At 35.9% G+C, this 13804-nt stretch overlaps 4 protein-coding genes across 4 annotated transcripts in view; 1 reads left to right on the forward strand and 3 right to left on the reverse strand.

Moving 5' to 3' along the window:
• pip4p2 (phosphatidylinositol-4,5-bisphosphate 4-phosphatase 2) overlaps window positions 1-6448 on the reverse strand; it is a 15653-nt gene extending 9205 nt beyond the window's left edge. Inside the window, exons 1-2 of the mRNA XM_024294780.2 lie at window positions 6104-6448; window positions 274-422 (exon numbers count right to left, since the gene is read on the reverse strand). Coding sequence (XP_024150548.1) covers window positions 274-422; window positions 6104-6209 — 255 coding nt within the window. The 5' untranslated portion in view covers window positions 6210-6448. The remainder of the gene's footprint in view (window positions 1-273; window positions 423-6103) is intronic.
• The window catches only part of adnp2b (ADNP homeobox 2b), a gene marked incomplete in the record, with an annotated part of 705870 nt that overhangs the window by 513736 nt on the left and 178330 nt on the right, over window positions 1-13804 (reverse strand).
• On the forward strand, window positions 8087-11475 carry si:ch211-57n23.1. The gene is made up of 3 exons (XM_024294636.2): window positions 8087-8611; window positions 9156-9699; window positions 11137-11475. The coding sequence occupies exons 2-3, from the start codon at window positions 9167-9169 to the stop codon at window positions 11306-11308; spliced, it is 705 nt and encodes a 234-aa protein (XP_024150404.2). The 5' UTR covers window positions 8087-8611; window positions 9156-9166; the 3' UTR covers window positions 11309-11475.
• Window positions 12072-13276, reverse strand: chrac1 (chromatin accessibility complex subunit 1). Its single transcript, XM_024294966.2, has 3 exons — window positions 13017-13276; window positions 12783-12909; window positions 12072-12342 (listed from the first exon to the last, which is right to left on the reverse strand). The coding sequence occupies exons 1-3, from the start codon at window positions 13167-13169 to the stop codon at window positions 12263-12265; spliced, it is 360 nt and encodes a 119-aa protein (XP_024150734.1). The 5' UTR covers window positions 13170-13276; the 3' UTR covers window positions 12072-12262.

Here is a 13804-nt window from a genome sequence, read left to right on the forward strand (position 1 = left end):
ATATATATTTCTCTGATTGCTTTTATTTTGTCTTTTCTTGCTTTGAAATACTTTCCTTAAATATCATTTTGTAAACATGTACAGTACTTTACTGATCCTGCTCTTCATTCTGTACTGTCTGATTTCTTATTTTACAAGCATATTAACAAGATAAAAATGTAAAAAAAAAATAAAAAAAGAAAAAAAAAAAAGAAAACACAAGTTTCAAAACTGAAAATGAAACAGAGAGAATGTTTTTCTGAGTTCATTAATAAAACAGCGGCTTTCACTTACCGTGGCTTCGTTGCAGACTGTGCACTTGACCACGTGCTGATGCAGCTTTCCATCCAGGTTGATGAGCGACTGGCATACACGGCAGTTGATGACGGGCACGCCGCTGGCGTCGGGGCTGGCGATGGCCGTGTAGGGAGGAGGTAGCTCAGCTTTGAAGGAAGGATGATCAAAAAGAGTGAGCCGTCGATGCCTGACACATACAGCAGCTTCACAAACTCATTTAACAGTGTCAAATGAAAAACATCTGAGATAATGTGGAGCTCATTACCAAAAAAAACTGTCATAGGAGATCAGTCCAGAGGCGTTGCAGATTAAGTTTTTATAAATGAGTGATGAAATAATACAACATAAGTAGACATGATAACAATTAAATATTTAATTAGGTGACGTCAGCAAAACTTTAGGACAATTCATTTAGAAATTGCTCGACACTTCCTTGAAATTTTGGAAATTGTTAAATATTAGCAAATTCTGGCTTTATAAAAACAATATTTTTTAAACCAGTTTTCAGATGTAAATGAAGGGAAAACTGTTCGGGAGTCATTTATTAAATAGTGAATAACATGCAGACAAATATCCATTCATTTTTAAAAGGTTGTATTTGAACATAATTATAAAAAGGTACAAAATCACAATAAAAACCTCCAACTTTAAGCTGGGATCCTAATAAGCCTAAAACAGTTCAGTGAATGTAAATATATATATATTTTCTTAGAGATTAAACATAGTTTATTGTTTTACATTTTTGCCTCCCTACACGTTCTTTTTTTTATCCTAAGGTTAGCTTGGGGTTACAAAGGAATGCTGGGATATCAACATAGGGCTACTTCCATGTCAACAGTCCCAGAGGCAAATCTCTAATGAGCTCCTGCTGCTCTGTAGAAAATATGTCTTTAATAAAAACAACACAGGCTGTTTGATATTGGCTAAGTAAGATACTACTGGGAATGCTTTTAGTTGATGTGGGATTTTAAATCAAACTACAAGAAGACTATCGGGGAACGGTTGAAAGAGTGTAGTTGGGTTTTTTTGGTCTTTCTGGAGGTCTTTAATGATGAGGTCATCAGTTTGCCTCTTTGGACTACAGTTTGTTCACCTAATTAGCTGGAACAATTTTTCAGTCTGAATACACTCAAGCAGACTCTGGTCCGGGACCAGGAACAGGTCTCTGACCCATCTTCCGAGGTGGTTTTGTTTCCAATCGGACTGAGCTCCGGTTTGCTCTGAGTTTCTTCAGTCTGAATAGGAGTGGACTGAACCAAAATGGCCACTGTCGCCGTGCATTGTGGGATCTAAACAAAGTAGCAGAGCAACAATGAGACACAGCAACTCCTTGAAATGTGGTCAGACTAATGCAGGCTCATTAAAACAACTTTTAACGGGATACACATTACTTTTACCACTGTTTTCCTGACAGTCTTTATGTCATAAAGACTTATCGGCTCTCATCTCCTCAGTAACTGTCTTGCAGCATCCCTCCGCCGTACCAAAGTAGCAGTAAAAAGGGTTGTACCTGATGTTGATGCAAATGTTCAAAATTGATCAGCAAAATATAATATTTGAATAAATGAACTATCCCGACAGGGATTGCAAAGTTTAGGACTTCCATTATTCTGTCTCTAGTTGCTTTGCCCCGCCCTTGTAACTCCTGGCCAATGACTGAAGAGATCTTTAGTCATGTGGTTTTGTTGACAAGCTATAGTTCAGAAGTTAAAAAAATCATGCAGACACCAGTCTGAATGTAGACCAAATGTAAGGTTCAGGACCGACGTTTCCCATCTGATATGTGTTTTGTGTTGGTAAATGAGATCTTTAAGATTGGAATAAACAGGAATAGAAACACATGTATGTAAAAACCAGTAAAGGTTTATCTACTGACTGATTTGGTTCCAGTTCCTTTTTTTAAACCTGTCTCAAACAGGAACTCAAGTCTCTTATTGTGGAGACAATGCCAAAAAAAATTGAATCCATCTGCCCTTCCTCTCACTCTGTAGGGGAATAATGAGACAAATCAACAGGTCAATGAGGTTGGCTCTCAACGCCACAGGGACAGATGGGATAATCCATGTACAATTTGGATAAAACCAGCTATAAATACAGCTCGAAAATGCCAAAGGTTGGACTCTCCCCAGTATGGGCAAGCAGCAGTTAGTTATTAGCGAACACAAAATTAGTAAACAATTATTTATGAAAAAAAAACGTTCGGCCTCTAATTAAAAAAAGAAAAACGCAAATAATTGTATTTTTGGCTCCAAATATTTAATATGGCTCTCTTGAGAAAAATGGCACATTGTTGCTATTTTAGTAAAGAAAAACTGATTTTTAATTGTATTTTTTATAGCATTCCAGTCGTGTTTGTTGTCACAGATGTAGAATAAAAAAGCTTGACAATGCATTTTTTTTAACACCGTGTTGTCATCTTTAGCCTTAAATCACCAAAAATGTCATCTTTTAAAGAGAGAAAAAAATCTGAAATGACAAAAATTATTACAAATTCTAACAAAGAAATTTAGAATCGCTCAAGTCATTAAAATGCATAAAAATTGCTTATTAAGAAAAGCAAGAAGCTTTTCCACAGTTGTAATAACAAACACGAATGGAAGAATCTAAAAACAATTTTAAAAAATCTGTATTAAAATGGAAAATATAGGCAATTTTTCTCAAGAGACCCATAAGAAATATTTGGAGTCAAGATATTTATATATTAAAATTTTAAAAATCTACTAATTAAAAGGATGTTCACACAAACAAGCACAAATTAAGCTGAAAACTTCCATAAATAAGACAAAAAGAAGTAGGTATGGAATATAGATAATTAAGAGAAAGTTAATATAAATTATAGCCAATTAAAACAAAGTATTATTAAGTTGAAACATCTATTGACAAACAAAATATAGACAAATTATATTGAGTAAAAACGATGAAATGAGTAAAGAAAAGCCAGGCTTTATGGGTTTGTTCTTCTCTCCTTGTCTTAGAATCACCACAATGCATGTCTGACACTGAATCCAGCAGCTTTAAGTCATCAATAACGCCCTCTCAGACGTAAGATGAGAAGACAACGGCACCACAACATACATCCGACCTGCACTCCAATCATAAGAGCCGCTATTCCCGCATTCTTACTGCAAATCGAAACTGCTAACGATCAGATTTTTCTGTATTTACCTGACGTGTTTCACACCATGCAATAAAAAGGCTGGATTTCTAAAAACAACCAGACAGGACAGTGTTGGAAATAATCAAATAAATGCTGCATGTGCAACTATTTTGCTCACTAATATAATTTTTCTTCAACTAATTTCCTTTTTGGAGCCACTTTAGGATAAGGTAAAGCCACTTCCAATCGCCAAATCTCCATTTTCTATTAAAAATGAGGAAACATCCATTGGAACGTGTCCAATTAGCTTGCTTTAGAGCTAATTATAAAGTCATACCACCTCTAATTTAATTTTAAAATATGACATTATTGAATTTAAAAAGCTGTACTATATTTAATATACAGTGTGTTTGTGTGTGAATGCATATATATGATCCTGTTTAAAGGAGCTTTAGGTAAAAATGTACACATGTGGACTCGATACTACATCAATAAACTGTTTTTGTAAAATCCAACCGTTATAGATTGAAGTGAATGAGGACTATCTTGTCTTGTGGTTGATTACATCTCTTGAAAAATTAAGTATAACAAACAAAAATCTAATCTAAATAAAAATGCCCTGATCTGTTTCATATCAGATGAATATTGAAAATAAATTAGATTGCAACAGTGGGTTGAACTTCATGAAACTAAAATGGGAATGGATTTGTACGGTGGCCTTGAAGTACAAATCACACAAACAAATCGCTCAATACAAAAACATGAAAGATCACAAGAACAATTATAAAAGCAGGACAAAAACTAAAAAAACAACATTACATTTAGAAACTCAAACCCAAATACAAAAAATAATAATAAAGTGTTTCATATAACAAAATTAATTTCCAGAAATCAGTCTAAAATGTTACTACATGAAAGTTCTTAGTAAGAAACTGAAAAAAAGTAGGTACCATGGGACATCACTGGATGATATCCAGTATCACTTCATATCATCATCCAATCAGTGATGTCCCATAGTACCTACTTTTTCCAGTTTTATATCATGTTTCTTTTCATTTTGTTTCATTTTCTGGAACTGGGTTGAGGTTTCCGGAAGGTTACTTTGATTTCTAAAATGTTGTTGTTTCATATATATATATTTATAATTAGTTTACTTTTAAAATATTTTTTGTGATTTTTAATATGTTTTTTGCATCATGAAATTTGCACATCAGGGCCACCGTAGATTTGCCATGAATTCTTGTTTACTTGTTTGTACACACATTTAATTTAGACTAAATTATCTTGCAAGAAATACAAGGAATCTGGAAAACTTCCCCTCCACTGTTCAGTACCAGGTATTTATCTCTGAGTCACACTGGTTGGATTTTTGGTGAAGATGACCTGGATCAAATTTAGGTCAGTAAATTAGATAATTCAAAATGAATGAATATCAACAACCACAAATTGTGATGTGAACTGGATTGTTTAAATGAATCGTTACATCTGTACTAATTGTTTAGAGTCTCCTGCAGGTAGTCTGACTAGTTTTAAACAATAAAAAATGAACTCAGATTCTAATTCATCTATTTTACAAATGCAGGGAGTTTACACCAATAATTCAAAGTAGAATTAGCTAATAATCTAGTCTGCAGAAATTGAGGCTTTGGAATTTGCCTTGACAACTTTGTGCAAACAACCTGTCACTTCATAGATTCTTAGTGTTAAAGTCTTAAGTGATTAATCCAATTTTTCTTTTTTTTTGGTAAGATTAGCTGTTTTTTCTTCAAATGTTATTTGATATTAGCCCGAAAGACTAGAAAAGGCGCATTAGTGGGTCAGTGAGGTCCTTTATTTTGCCACAAAACAGCCAGTGTTGTTGTTGCAATGGCCAGTAAAAGCTTAGGGAGGAAAAACTACTTGATAAGGATTCGTTTGTGCGAATTATAGCAGTAAACGTAAAACTTCACAGCAAAATGTAAAGCCTACAATGCAGAAAAGAATGTGCTCGTGTCTGATCATGTTTGCAGCTTCAATGATTTGTTTTCTGAACCACATAAATTCAGAAGATCAGAATAAATAGATGCAGAATAAAGGTCATTCTCATCCATACAAGTTGGATCTGTTACATTGAATTTATTTGTACTTTTGTTTTTTATTTATAATTTTAAAAAATATCTTATTATGTATTTATTTGTTTATTTTTATTGTACTTGGATTTTATTTATCAGTTTTCGAATAAACATGTCTTGAACCCGTTTATGAATGCCATTTATGATTTTTCTTTAATTTTTCAATAAACTAAATCCATCTGATTGTGATCTTAATGTAAAGACATGCTTTTAGAGCAGGTATGGATTCAATAAATCAGAGACAAAAGGCAGTTTGCTTGTTTGTCTTCATCTGCAGTGGTTTAACTCTCCCTCATCATCATCGTCAAAGCTCCCTCGTTTTTGACGTATGAATGTTTGGGATCTTCAGCCCATTGCGTCGTGATATATAGATTTGTTTACTAAATAAATCAGAGCAGTAAATACCACTGCAGGCCCTCTCCTCTAACCCATTGCTCCAGTTCTCACGCTGCACGCTCCATCTTTTTGTCAGCTGCCGTTCCCCCGATGCCCTTGCCCCAGCCCCGCTGCGGTTTTATTTACGCTCTAACTCGATACGCCTTCGGAATGATTCAGCATGCAGACAGGCGGGCGCGCGGGCAGAGGGCGCGCGGTGCTCCGCGTTCGCCCGGCTGTTTACCTCGGGGGCTGGAATCCTGCAGGTACGGGGAAGCGTTGGGGGTCACATTCTCCGAATTGGGGCCCGACAGCAGCGGGGAGCGCTCGTCCATGCCGTCGGAGGCCATGTCGTCCTGCGGGAGGCTCCTGGCCGCTCGAGAGAGGGCAGCCGGCTGCAGTGGCTGGCGGTGCCGAGTTGGTCCGGTCCGGCAGACTCTATGCTGTAGACGACGGCGGCCTGAGAGGGGAGGAGCCACGCGGATCTCCCCGCCCCCCTGTGACTGCCTCGGGCTTGGGCTGTTCTCTGACGCTGCTTCAAAATATCCCAGGAAATTCCTTTACTGTAAAGTTTGTTTTATCTCCCTCCCAAAGAAAAATAATAATAATAATCAAGTAAAAGTTTTTGATTTTTTTTCTCAAAAGGTAGAAATTTAAATTTTAAGAGTTTTTAAGCGGGGATTCAAAATTATATATTCCTTTCATAACCACTAGATGGCAGTATAGCCCGACTAAAGTCCTTACCTCCTGTTTGATTGGCCACTGTCAGATATTTAGTCATTATTGACGTCTTTATCTCTTCAGCAAATTCAGAAATTAAAAATATGCATAAATATACCTTCTTTTTTATTTTATAAATAACTGTATATAATAAGTAAGAAGCTGGTTTGTCAGAAGGTCAAATCCCAACAATGATGCTGTTTACTCGCTCACTAAAAAATCTATTAATCAAATTATTTAAGAGATTATGTCAAAGGTTAATATACTATCCTTTACCAGATAACATGAGTTATCTGATTTTGAGATTTTTCATCAAATATCTCCACAATAATTTGATTTCTACCCATTTTATTCTGTTTAGTGTCTTTTTAATGTATCGGAAAAGTTGTAAATAGAAGGAAAAAAATGCAGCAAATAGTTGTCATATCAAGATATTTTCCACATTAAAGCCGACCACCAAGTTCATGTTGTTGAGTATAAACAAAGGATTGTAGAAATATGTGTCCTAGTTTTCAGACCTATGAGGTTCATAGGACACTACAAAGTAGACACACCTGGATTTTAACAATAATAGGCCAAACATCGTAAAAAACATAAGAGTTGGAGTTTTAAATCTCTTTCGATACACAAAATTTGAAAGAAATCTTATAACTGACTTAAAAATATAGAGTACCATTATTTTTTGATGATCAGATTCCTAGTCTGATGTTTGTGGACATGTAAACAAATACATCCAGTAAAATAATAAAAAGTTTAAGTCGCTTTGGGTTACAGCACTGATATCTATCCTTCTTATTCTACTTTCATTTAATTCAAAGCCCTTTTGAACTTTGCCTATTTTCAATTAATCAATCAATCATTCAATCATACTTTATTAATCCCAAGGCAAATTGGTGGACAACACATACAAGACAAATTACCCAATGGTGGGCAGCAGCCATGCAAATCTGGTGGCGCTAATCGTCTAGAAAAGACACATGAGGACGGTACATCAATGATGTCAAAAATCAAGCATCTTCAATCTGTGTCATAGAAGAACTGTTTTCTTTGGATGCTCACTTAACAGCTTTTATATTTTTCACAACTAAAGACCAACCAACCATAGCAAGAAGTCGTCTGGTAGGCAGTATACTTGTAGTTTACTCTTCATAGACTATCTATATATTGTAAACTTAAAATGTTCCAATTTAGTCTGAAAAAGTATTCAGACTACACATACATGGTATATATACTTGCTGTATTTTCCTCCAGTTTACTTAATAAACTTCAAATGTACAACTCTTTTAGTTAGTTAATTATCTGTCCAAAAAAATCTTTGGATCTGCAAAGTTTATTTGACAGCTAACATGCAGCATTGCTGCTCATTAGCCTCAGGTCATTGCATTCCCTTACAGTTACAACCCTGTTGCTTGTTTGTGCCAAAAAGTGTTCCATTCCATGCTGCTTATGTCAAGATTTGTCCTCAGACTAGCTCTCTCTCTGGCTAAGGTTTGTTGGACACAAATGTAGTGCAGAAGAAACAAGCTTTGGAGCTTTAGGAGCTGAGAAAATAAAGAGTTTGAAAAAGCACAATAAAAATGTAAAATAATGGAAAAATTAAAGGAAAAGTTCTTAAACTTTGAGTGTTTAAGGTTATTTAGAAAGTTGACTAATACTAATAGAGTCATCGTTCCCACTTATGTTCCTTTATAAGAAGACAGTGAGGAAGAAGAAAAGGAAAAAAGCTATTTAAAACTTTTTTTCTTTTTTTTAATTGGTAACAGAAGCTGGAGTCATGGCTGCAGGGTGGAAATGCCACATTTGTTTTGTAGCAGTTTATGTTGCAGACAGACAAAAAAAGAGGCTATTAAAACTGACTCTTGAGCTTGACGTTGCTTTCCCGTTTGCTCTGAAGGTAATCCCCACAATGCCGTTGCTGAGCCAAAGGAAAGTTTGTGCGTAAAAAGCTGCAGTCGAGTCAGTTTTTCCGACAGTGCTGCAGGCTTCAGTGGAGACACGAACACCACAGCTGCTCCTGTTGTTTCAGTGCGAGGTGAGAAAAAAGTTTTTTAGTTTACATTTGTATGTTTTGTGGGAAGTTTCCTGGTTTTTCAGCTGACAATTTTGTTGCGATGCTGTCAGAAGTTATAAATTCTAGTAAAATGTTGTGAGGCTGTTAGAAAGAGATCACAAATACACAGCCCAGCGTTTTTGTTTTTTGGGGGATTTATTGTATTTCATGAGGTCTTTCGCTGTAGATTTTATTGCTGGACTATGTGAATAAATAAAAACCAACACAATTTATAGGATCATTTTTGATTGTTTCTTTTATTACTTTGAAATATCTGTTTGGGTCACAGTGGTAGGCATAGCAATAACATGCCCCCCTCTGTAGCAGTTAAGATTTTTAAATAATCCTTACCTTTCCTTAAGTGTATAGCTCATAAGTCTGCCCCTTTTGGGTCATGAAGAAATCTAAGTTTGTTATTCAAAACATATTTTAATAAAATAAGTGGGTTTTTTTATTCCATAAATTACTCTTTATCACAGAAAAGAGTTATGCATGTGTGTGAATTTTGCTTTTTGCTTCTGATCAGGTTTCTTGGAGATGCTCTGGTGGACCATGAGCTGGTTCTGCTTCTCCTTCTGCGTCCTGCTGGGTACCAGCTCTCAGTCCAAAGGTGCAGATCCAGCAAAGCTTTTTCCTTCTTTCTCACCTGAACAAGAGTCAGGAGACACAGAAGGCTGGGAATGGGGATCTGGATTCTCTCCTCCTCATGCCCTCCACAGCTTCCCTGGAGACAGTCTGTTTGTTTCAGAGTCTCCAGAAGATGCCTTCAACTGCACCCAGCGCTTCTGGTTACCACCAGCTCCAACCTGCTGGGAAAACGCTGCAGGACCAGAAGAGTTCGCCAAGTGTCGGGTGCTCATTCTGCAGAACAGGGCTGCCCTGCAAGCTCTGTCCACCTCGAGTGGAATGGAGGAGGGAGGAAGTTCTTACAACCACAAAGCCAAAGAGGAGATCCAGGGAATTCTCTCAGAACACCAGAACATGGAGGACACTGTGAAAACCATGGAGAAGGTGTTTGTCTCTCTAGCAGAGAAGAGAAAAGAAGGAAAAGAGCAGGCCATCCTCACAAGGTAACAGTAATTACTTCAATTCTTCTAACTGCAAAGAAAAAAGGTCTAAAATGTTATTTTAAAAACATGTCCTCTAGTGTTTTAATGGATGCATCAAAAGAGAAACTCTTAAAGCTTCACATTCAATCCACAGTTTTAAAGGTTCATCTGACTCATATTGTTGATTTAAAACAAGATTGCTCAAAATTGACTATTTTCCCATTACTAGCTTGTAATTTCCTATTCCAAGCCTATGAACTGCAGAAAAACATGATATTTTAACAGCTAGAAGAGGTTTGTGTTCTATCGACACATCTCTATGTTATTTAGTAGGAGTGTAGGAGAAAAATCGATTTGCCGATATATCTCGATACTTCATCTGGTAATACTTATATCAGTTTAAATTGCTGATAAGACGAAATTTGACTATTTATGAGCATCCTTTCACATCTTACTTTTGTTTCCCACTGAATACTCCAAACACCAGTACTGGATAAGCTACATTTAGCAATGTTGAAAATAAACCGCACTATATTTCCTCAGTCATACTTTTAGAACTTCATTGGTTAAAGCAAATTTGTTCTATTTTTTTCTTATACTGGAAAATATTTTGTTGTAGAAATTAGACAATATTGAACAAATATTTCTTAAACTACCAAAAGAAAAGCACCATGAATTTGTGAGTTAAAGCAACTTGTATATGAATCACAGATGCAGAGCTTATCATTAAGTACGATTAATTTTACAACTTTATTACCATAGAAGGTGTATTCATATTCAGGTAGAGTTTTTTTTCTAAGTCATACTCCTTAAAAAAATAGGGGAAAATTGTACTGGTACAATCTTGGGATACATGGCAATATATATCGAATCGTGAGCTATTTATGCAATATGTATTACCAGACTCTTGCCAATATACATCTTGTAGTTGTCAGATTGTGCATCAGTTTTTGCTCAACAGTAAGGTCTACGATTCTCCTTATACATTATTTTCACTTTTTTTTACCAATTCTTTTTTTTTGTAATTAGAAACCCTGTAGTCATATGGTATATTCCATACTTTTGTGGCATTTAATTGAGTTATCATAGTGATAATCTCAGAAGGAAGTTTTTAAACTTGTGGTTTAAGCTGTGTTTGATGCGTTTGAGTTCAGTGGCTGCAAAACATGAAGTCCCAGTCACTAGAAAATGAATGAACAGAGAACATGTTTATCTTTTTGCAATTATAGCTACAAAACAGTTAAGCCTGCATAACTCTAATCCTGCAAGCAATTTTACTACAAGTTTAAAAGACCAAACCATCTGTAATTATAATCTAACAGTCTGGACTTGTGGGTTTACAGCGTTAACACTCAACATTTCCAGACGCCTTTTTAAATGACGGAACATGCTGTGCAAATAAAACTGGATAAAAATCCACGATTCATCAAGTCATGTATTTTCCTTCCTACTGATCAGAATGAAGCAGCATCTTGCCAATACGAGGGACGGCATCGACGACAGGAGTGGTGTGGCACACCGCCTGGAGAGACAGTTCTTCACCTTAGAGGAGACCCTGCTCAACACACAACATCGACTGGGCAAATTCTTCCAGCTGAAGAGCCCTTACCTGAGAAAAGATCATGTATGAACTCGCATGTGCATGCACTCACTTGAGATTAGGTTTGCTCTTTACGGATTCTGACAGCAGCATAGCAAAAAACCTGACATTAAGAGTCAAAGCAATTGTTTTCAATACAGGGATTTTGTGAATCAGCTGTTATTTGTAATTTTGAAAAAAATAAAAGAAGAAATGTGTCATTGTTTCTCTTTTATGTACATATGTAGGATGTTTTTTTTTCTTTTTAAAGAAAGAAAAGTAAAGATGCAGCTTACAGCTGACGCTATTTTATTCTTATAATTGAAAACAAATGATTTTTTTGAGTTACCTAATTGAAAAGGTGGTATAGTTAGAATGTATATTTAAAAAAACAACTGAACATACATAAGAGTGCTTTAAAGCTGAAAGTAAAGTTCCTTCTACTATATGTAGGCATTTGTTTATAACATGTCTTAAAGTGTTTTTTACTTACTAAAAGTTATGTTAGATTACATATCAGAACTGGAACGTTAATGATGGCCGATGATTCTGTAACAAAGCATCTGTGGAGTTTTAAGGTGGAAGCGACTAATAAGGCGGAATGCTTCTGCCACAATTGTGAGGAAAAGATTTCCAATTCATTTCTGGTCCATTAAAATATGTAACGTAAGAGAAAATTTGAAGCAAACTATCAAAGCCAAATAAAATAATCTTTTTAGCTAAAAACATAAACTAATAGATGAATGCCGGACTGTGTGAATAGCATTGGTACAAGTGTTTACATTAAATGCAGACATCCTTAAATGACATTGTGTGGCACTTAAATTTGAATTGTCTTTATTTCAAATCTTAAAGTTTTACTTAGTTTCATATCATTTACAAAGGGAAAAAAACCCTTGATAAACTGAAAATATTTAAAAGTACTATTCAGGTTTAAAGTGTCCCTCTGCAAAGCCACTTTTGACTATTACATAGTAAAAACTGTCCAAACAGATTAGCTTATTCTTAAAAATCTGCATCTTCTTCTTGCATCTGTTCCAAAGACTTCAAGTAATCCCGAGCCAAGATCTTCTTCGGCAAAATATCTGTCAAATAAAAGAGGAAAAAAAGTTAAAATACTGTTTCTGAATTGCATTCAGATGCATTCAGATTATTGGAGCAGAAACCTACTCACTATTTAGCAAAACTCATAATCACAGGTGCTGCCAATTAGGTGTCAATTATCTACATGTAGCTCAAAATAATAGTAACAACAGTTATTATAAACTGTTTAGCTTTAGCTGAGAGGATATTGCTAAAGTCCAACCCTCAGACTGACACACAAATGCATCTTCATTTAAAGTGACGTCATTTAAAAGGGTAATAAGGTTTCTCACAATATAAGAAATAAAGAAATAATCCACAAATCCACGCAAATGTGTTTAATTTATGTGCTAAATTTGTGAGTATTAAAAAACAAAACAACAATAAAAGGATAGCTGCTATCACGTTTTGTTTTTTAAGCAAACTTTATTAACAGCCTCACCTGTGAGAAAGTGGAAAGTCTCGGACTCCTCTGCGGTTTTCGCCAGGTCGCTGTACGACAGCGAGTTGGTCTCCTTCCCACAGCCATTATTAAACGAGGACAAAGCCAGGTGCTGGACGAACAGCTCCTGCAACAACACAGCTCCTGAGAAAGACCGCGCACGTTCGGCCAAAACAAATGCTAATGATGCTAGCATCTCCAAATGAACGGAGTTAGCATGAAACCGCAGCTTACTGTAGCCTTGGTGGTGAGAAAAAGAGCGTCCTGGTTGATGCTGGAGACATCTGGAGAGCTTTTCATGATCAGCCTGACTCTGGAGATCGGAAGGGAGATGGTCTTTTTAGCCTCTGATGAGGGGTCAGCTTTTTCTGGACTGTTTTTGGACATTTTTAAGAAGTTGTCGGACGACACACACAAGCAGAAGTACAACAACTATTGTTTTGGATGTGCTGGTGGTTTCTTCTTCGTGCTTATTTTAGTGTTTGCCAGTTTTTCACTTTTCGGATCGTATACCGCCCTCTGGTGGAGTGGAGTATATTACAAGTGTTTTTTTTATAGATCCCCATCGATGGCAAAATAAAAAACACACTTTGATGTCCCTTTAGGGGCTTTAGAATTACAAAAAATATATAATTCGTTATTGTAACTTTTGGTTTTTGGGGCAAGACTTTCTTTATTTTTTAAGTAAAAAAATAATTAAAATGCTTCTGTTTCAAGAAAATTATAGAGATTAACTTGTTTATAGTTCTCTTTTTGCTTTGAGCATTGTTCTTACTCTTCTGATTCTTGTATGAAAGGATGTCTCCCCATCACTGGTTCCTCAGATACACTTCGTCTTTTTATTTTACCTCATTTAATCTGTAATATAATACAAAATAGGCAGTAGGGGTGTAATGTTTAATGGATTAAATTGGTTATTTTTTTATATTCATGCGATCCAAACAGATTCCATCCATCCATCCATTTTCTTGACCGCTTCATCCCGTTCGGGGTCGCGGGGGTGCCGGAGCCTATCCCGGCCA

Source organism: Oryzias melastigma, linkage group LG11 (genome assembly GCF_002922805.2).
Source record: "Oryzias melastigma strain HK-1 linkage group LG11, ASM292280v2, whole genome shotgun sequence".
Classification (NCBI taxonomy): Eukaryota; Metazoa; Chordata; class Actinopteri; order Beloniformes; family Adrianichthyidae; genus Oryzias; species Oryzias melastigma.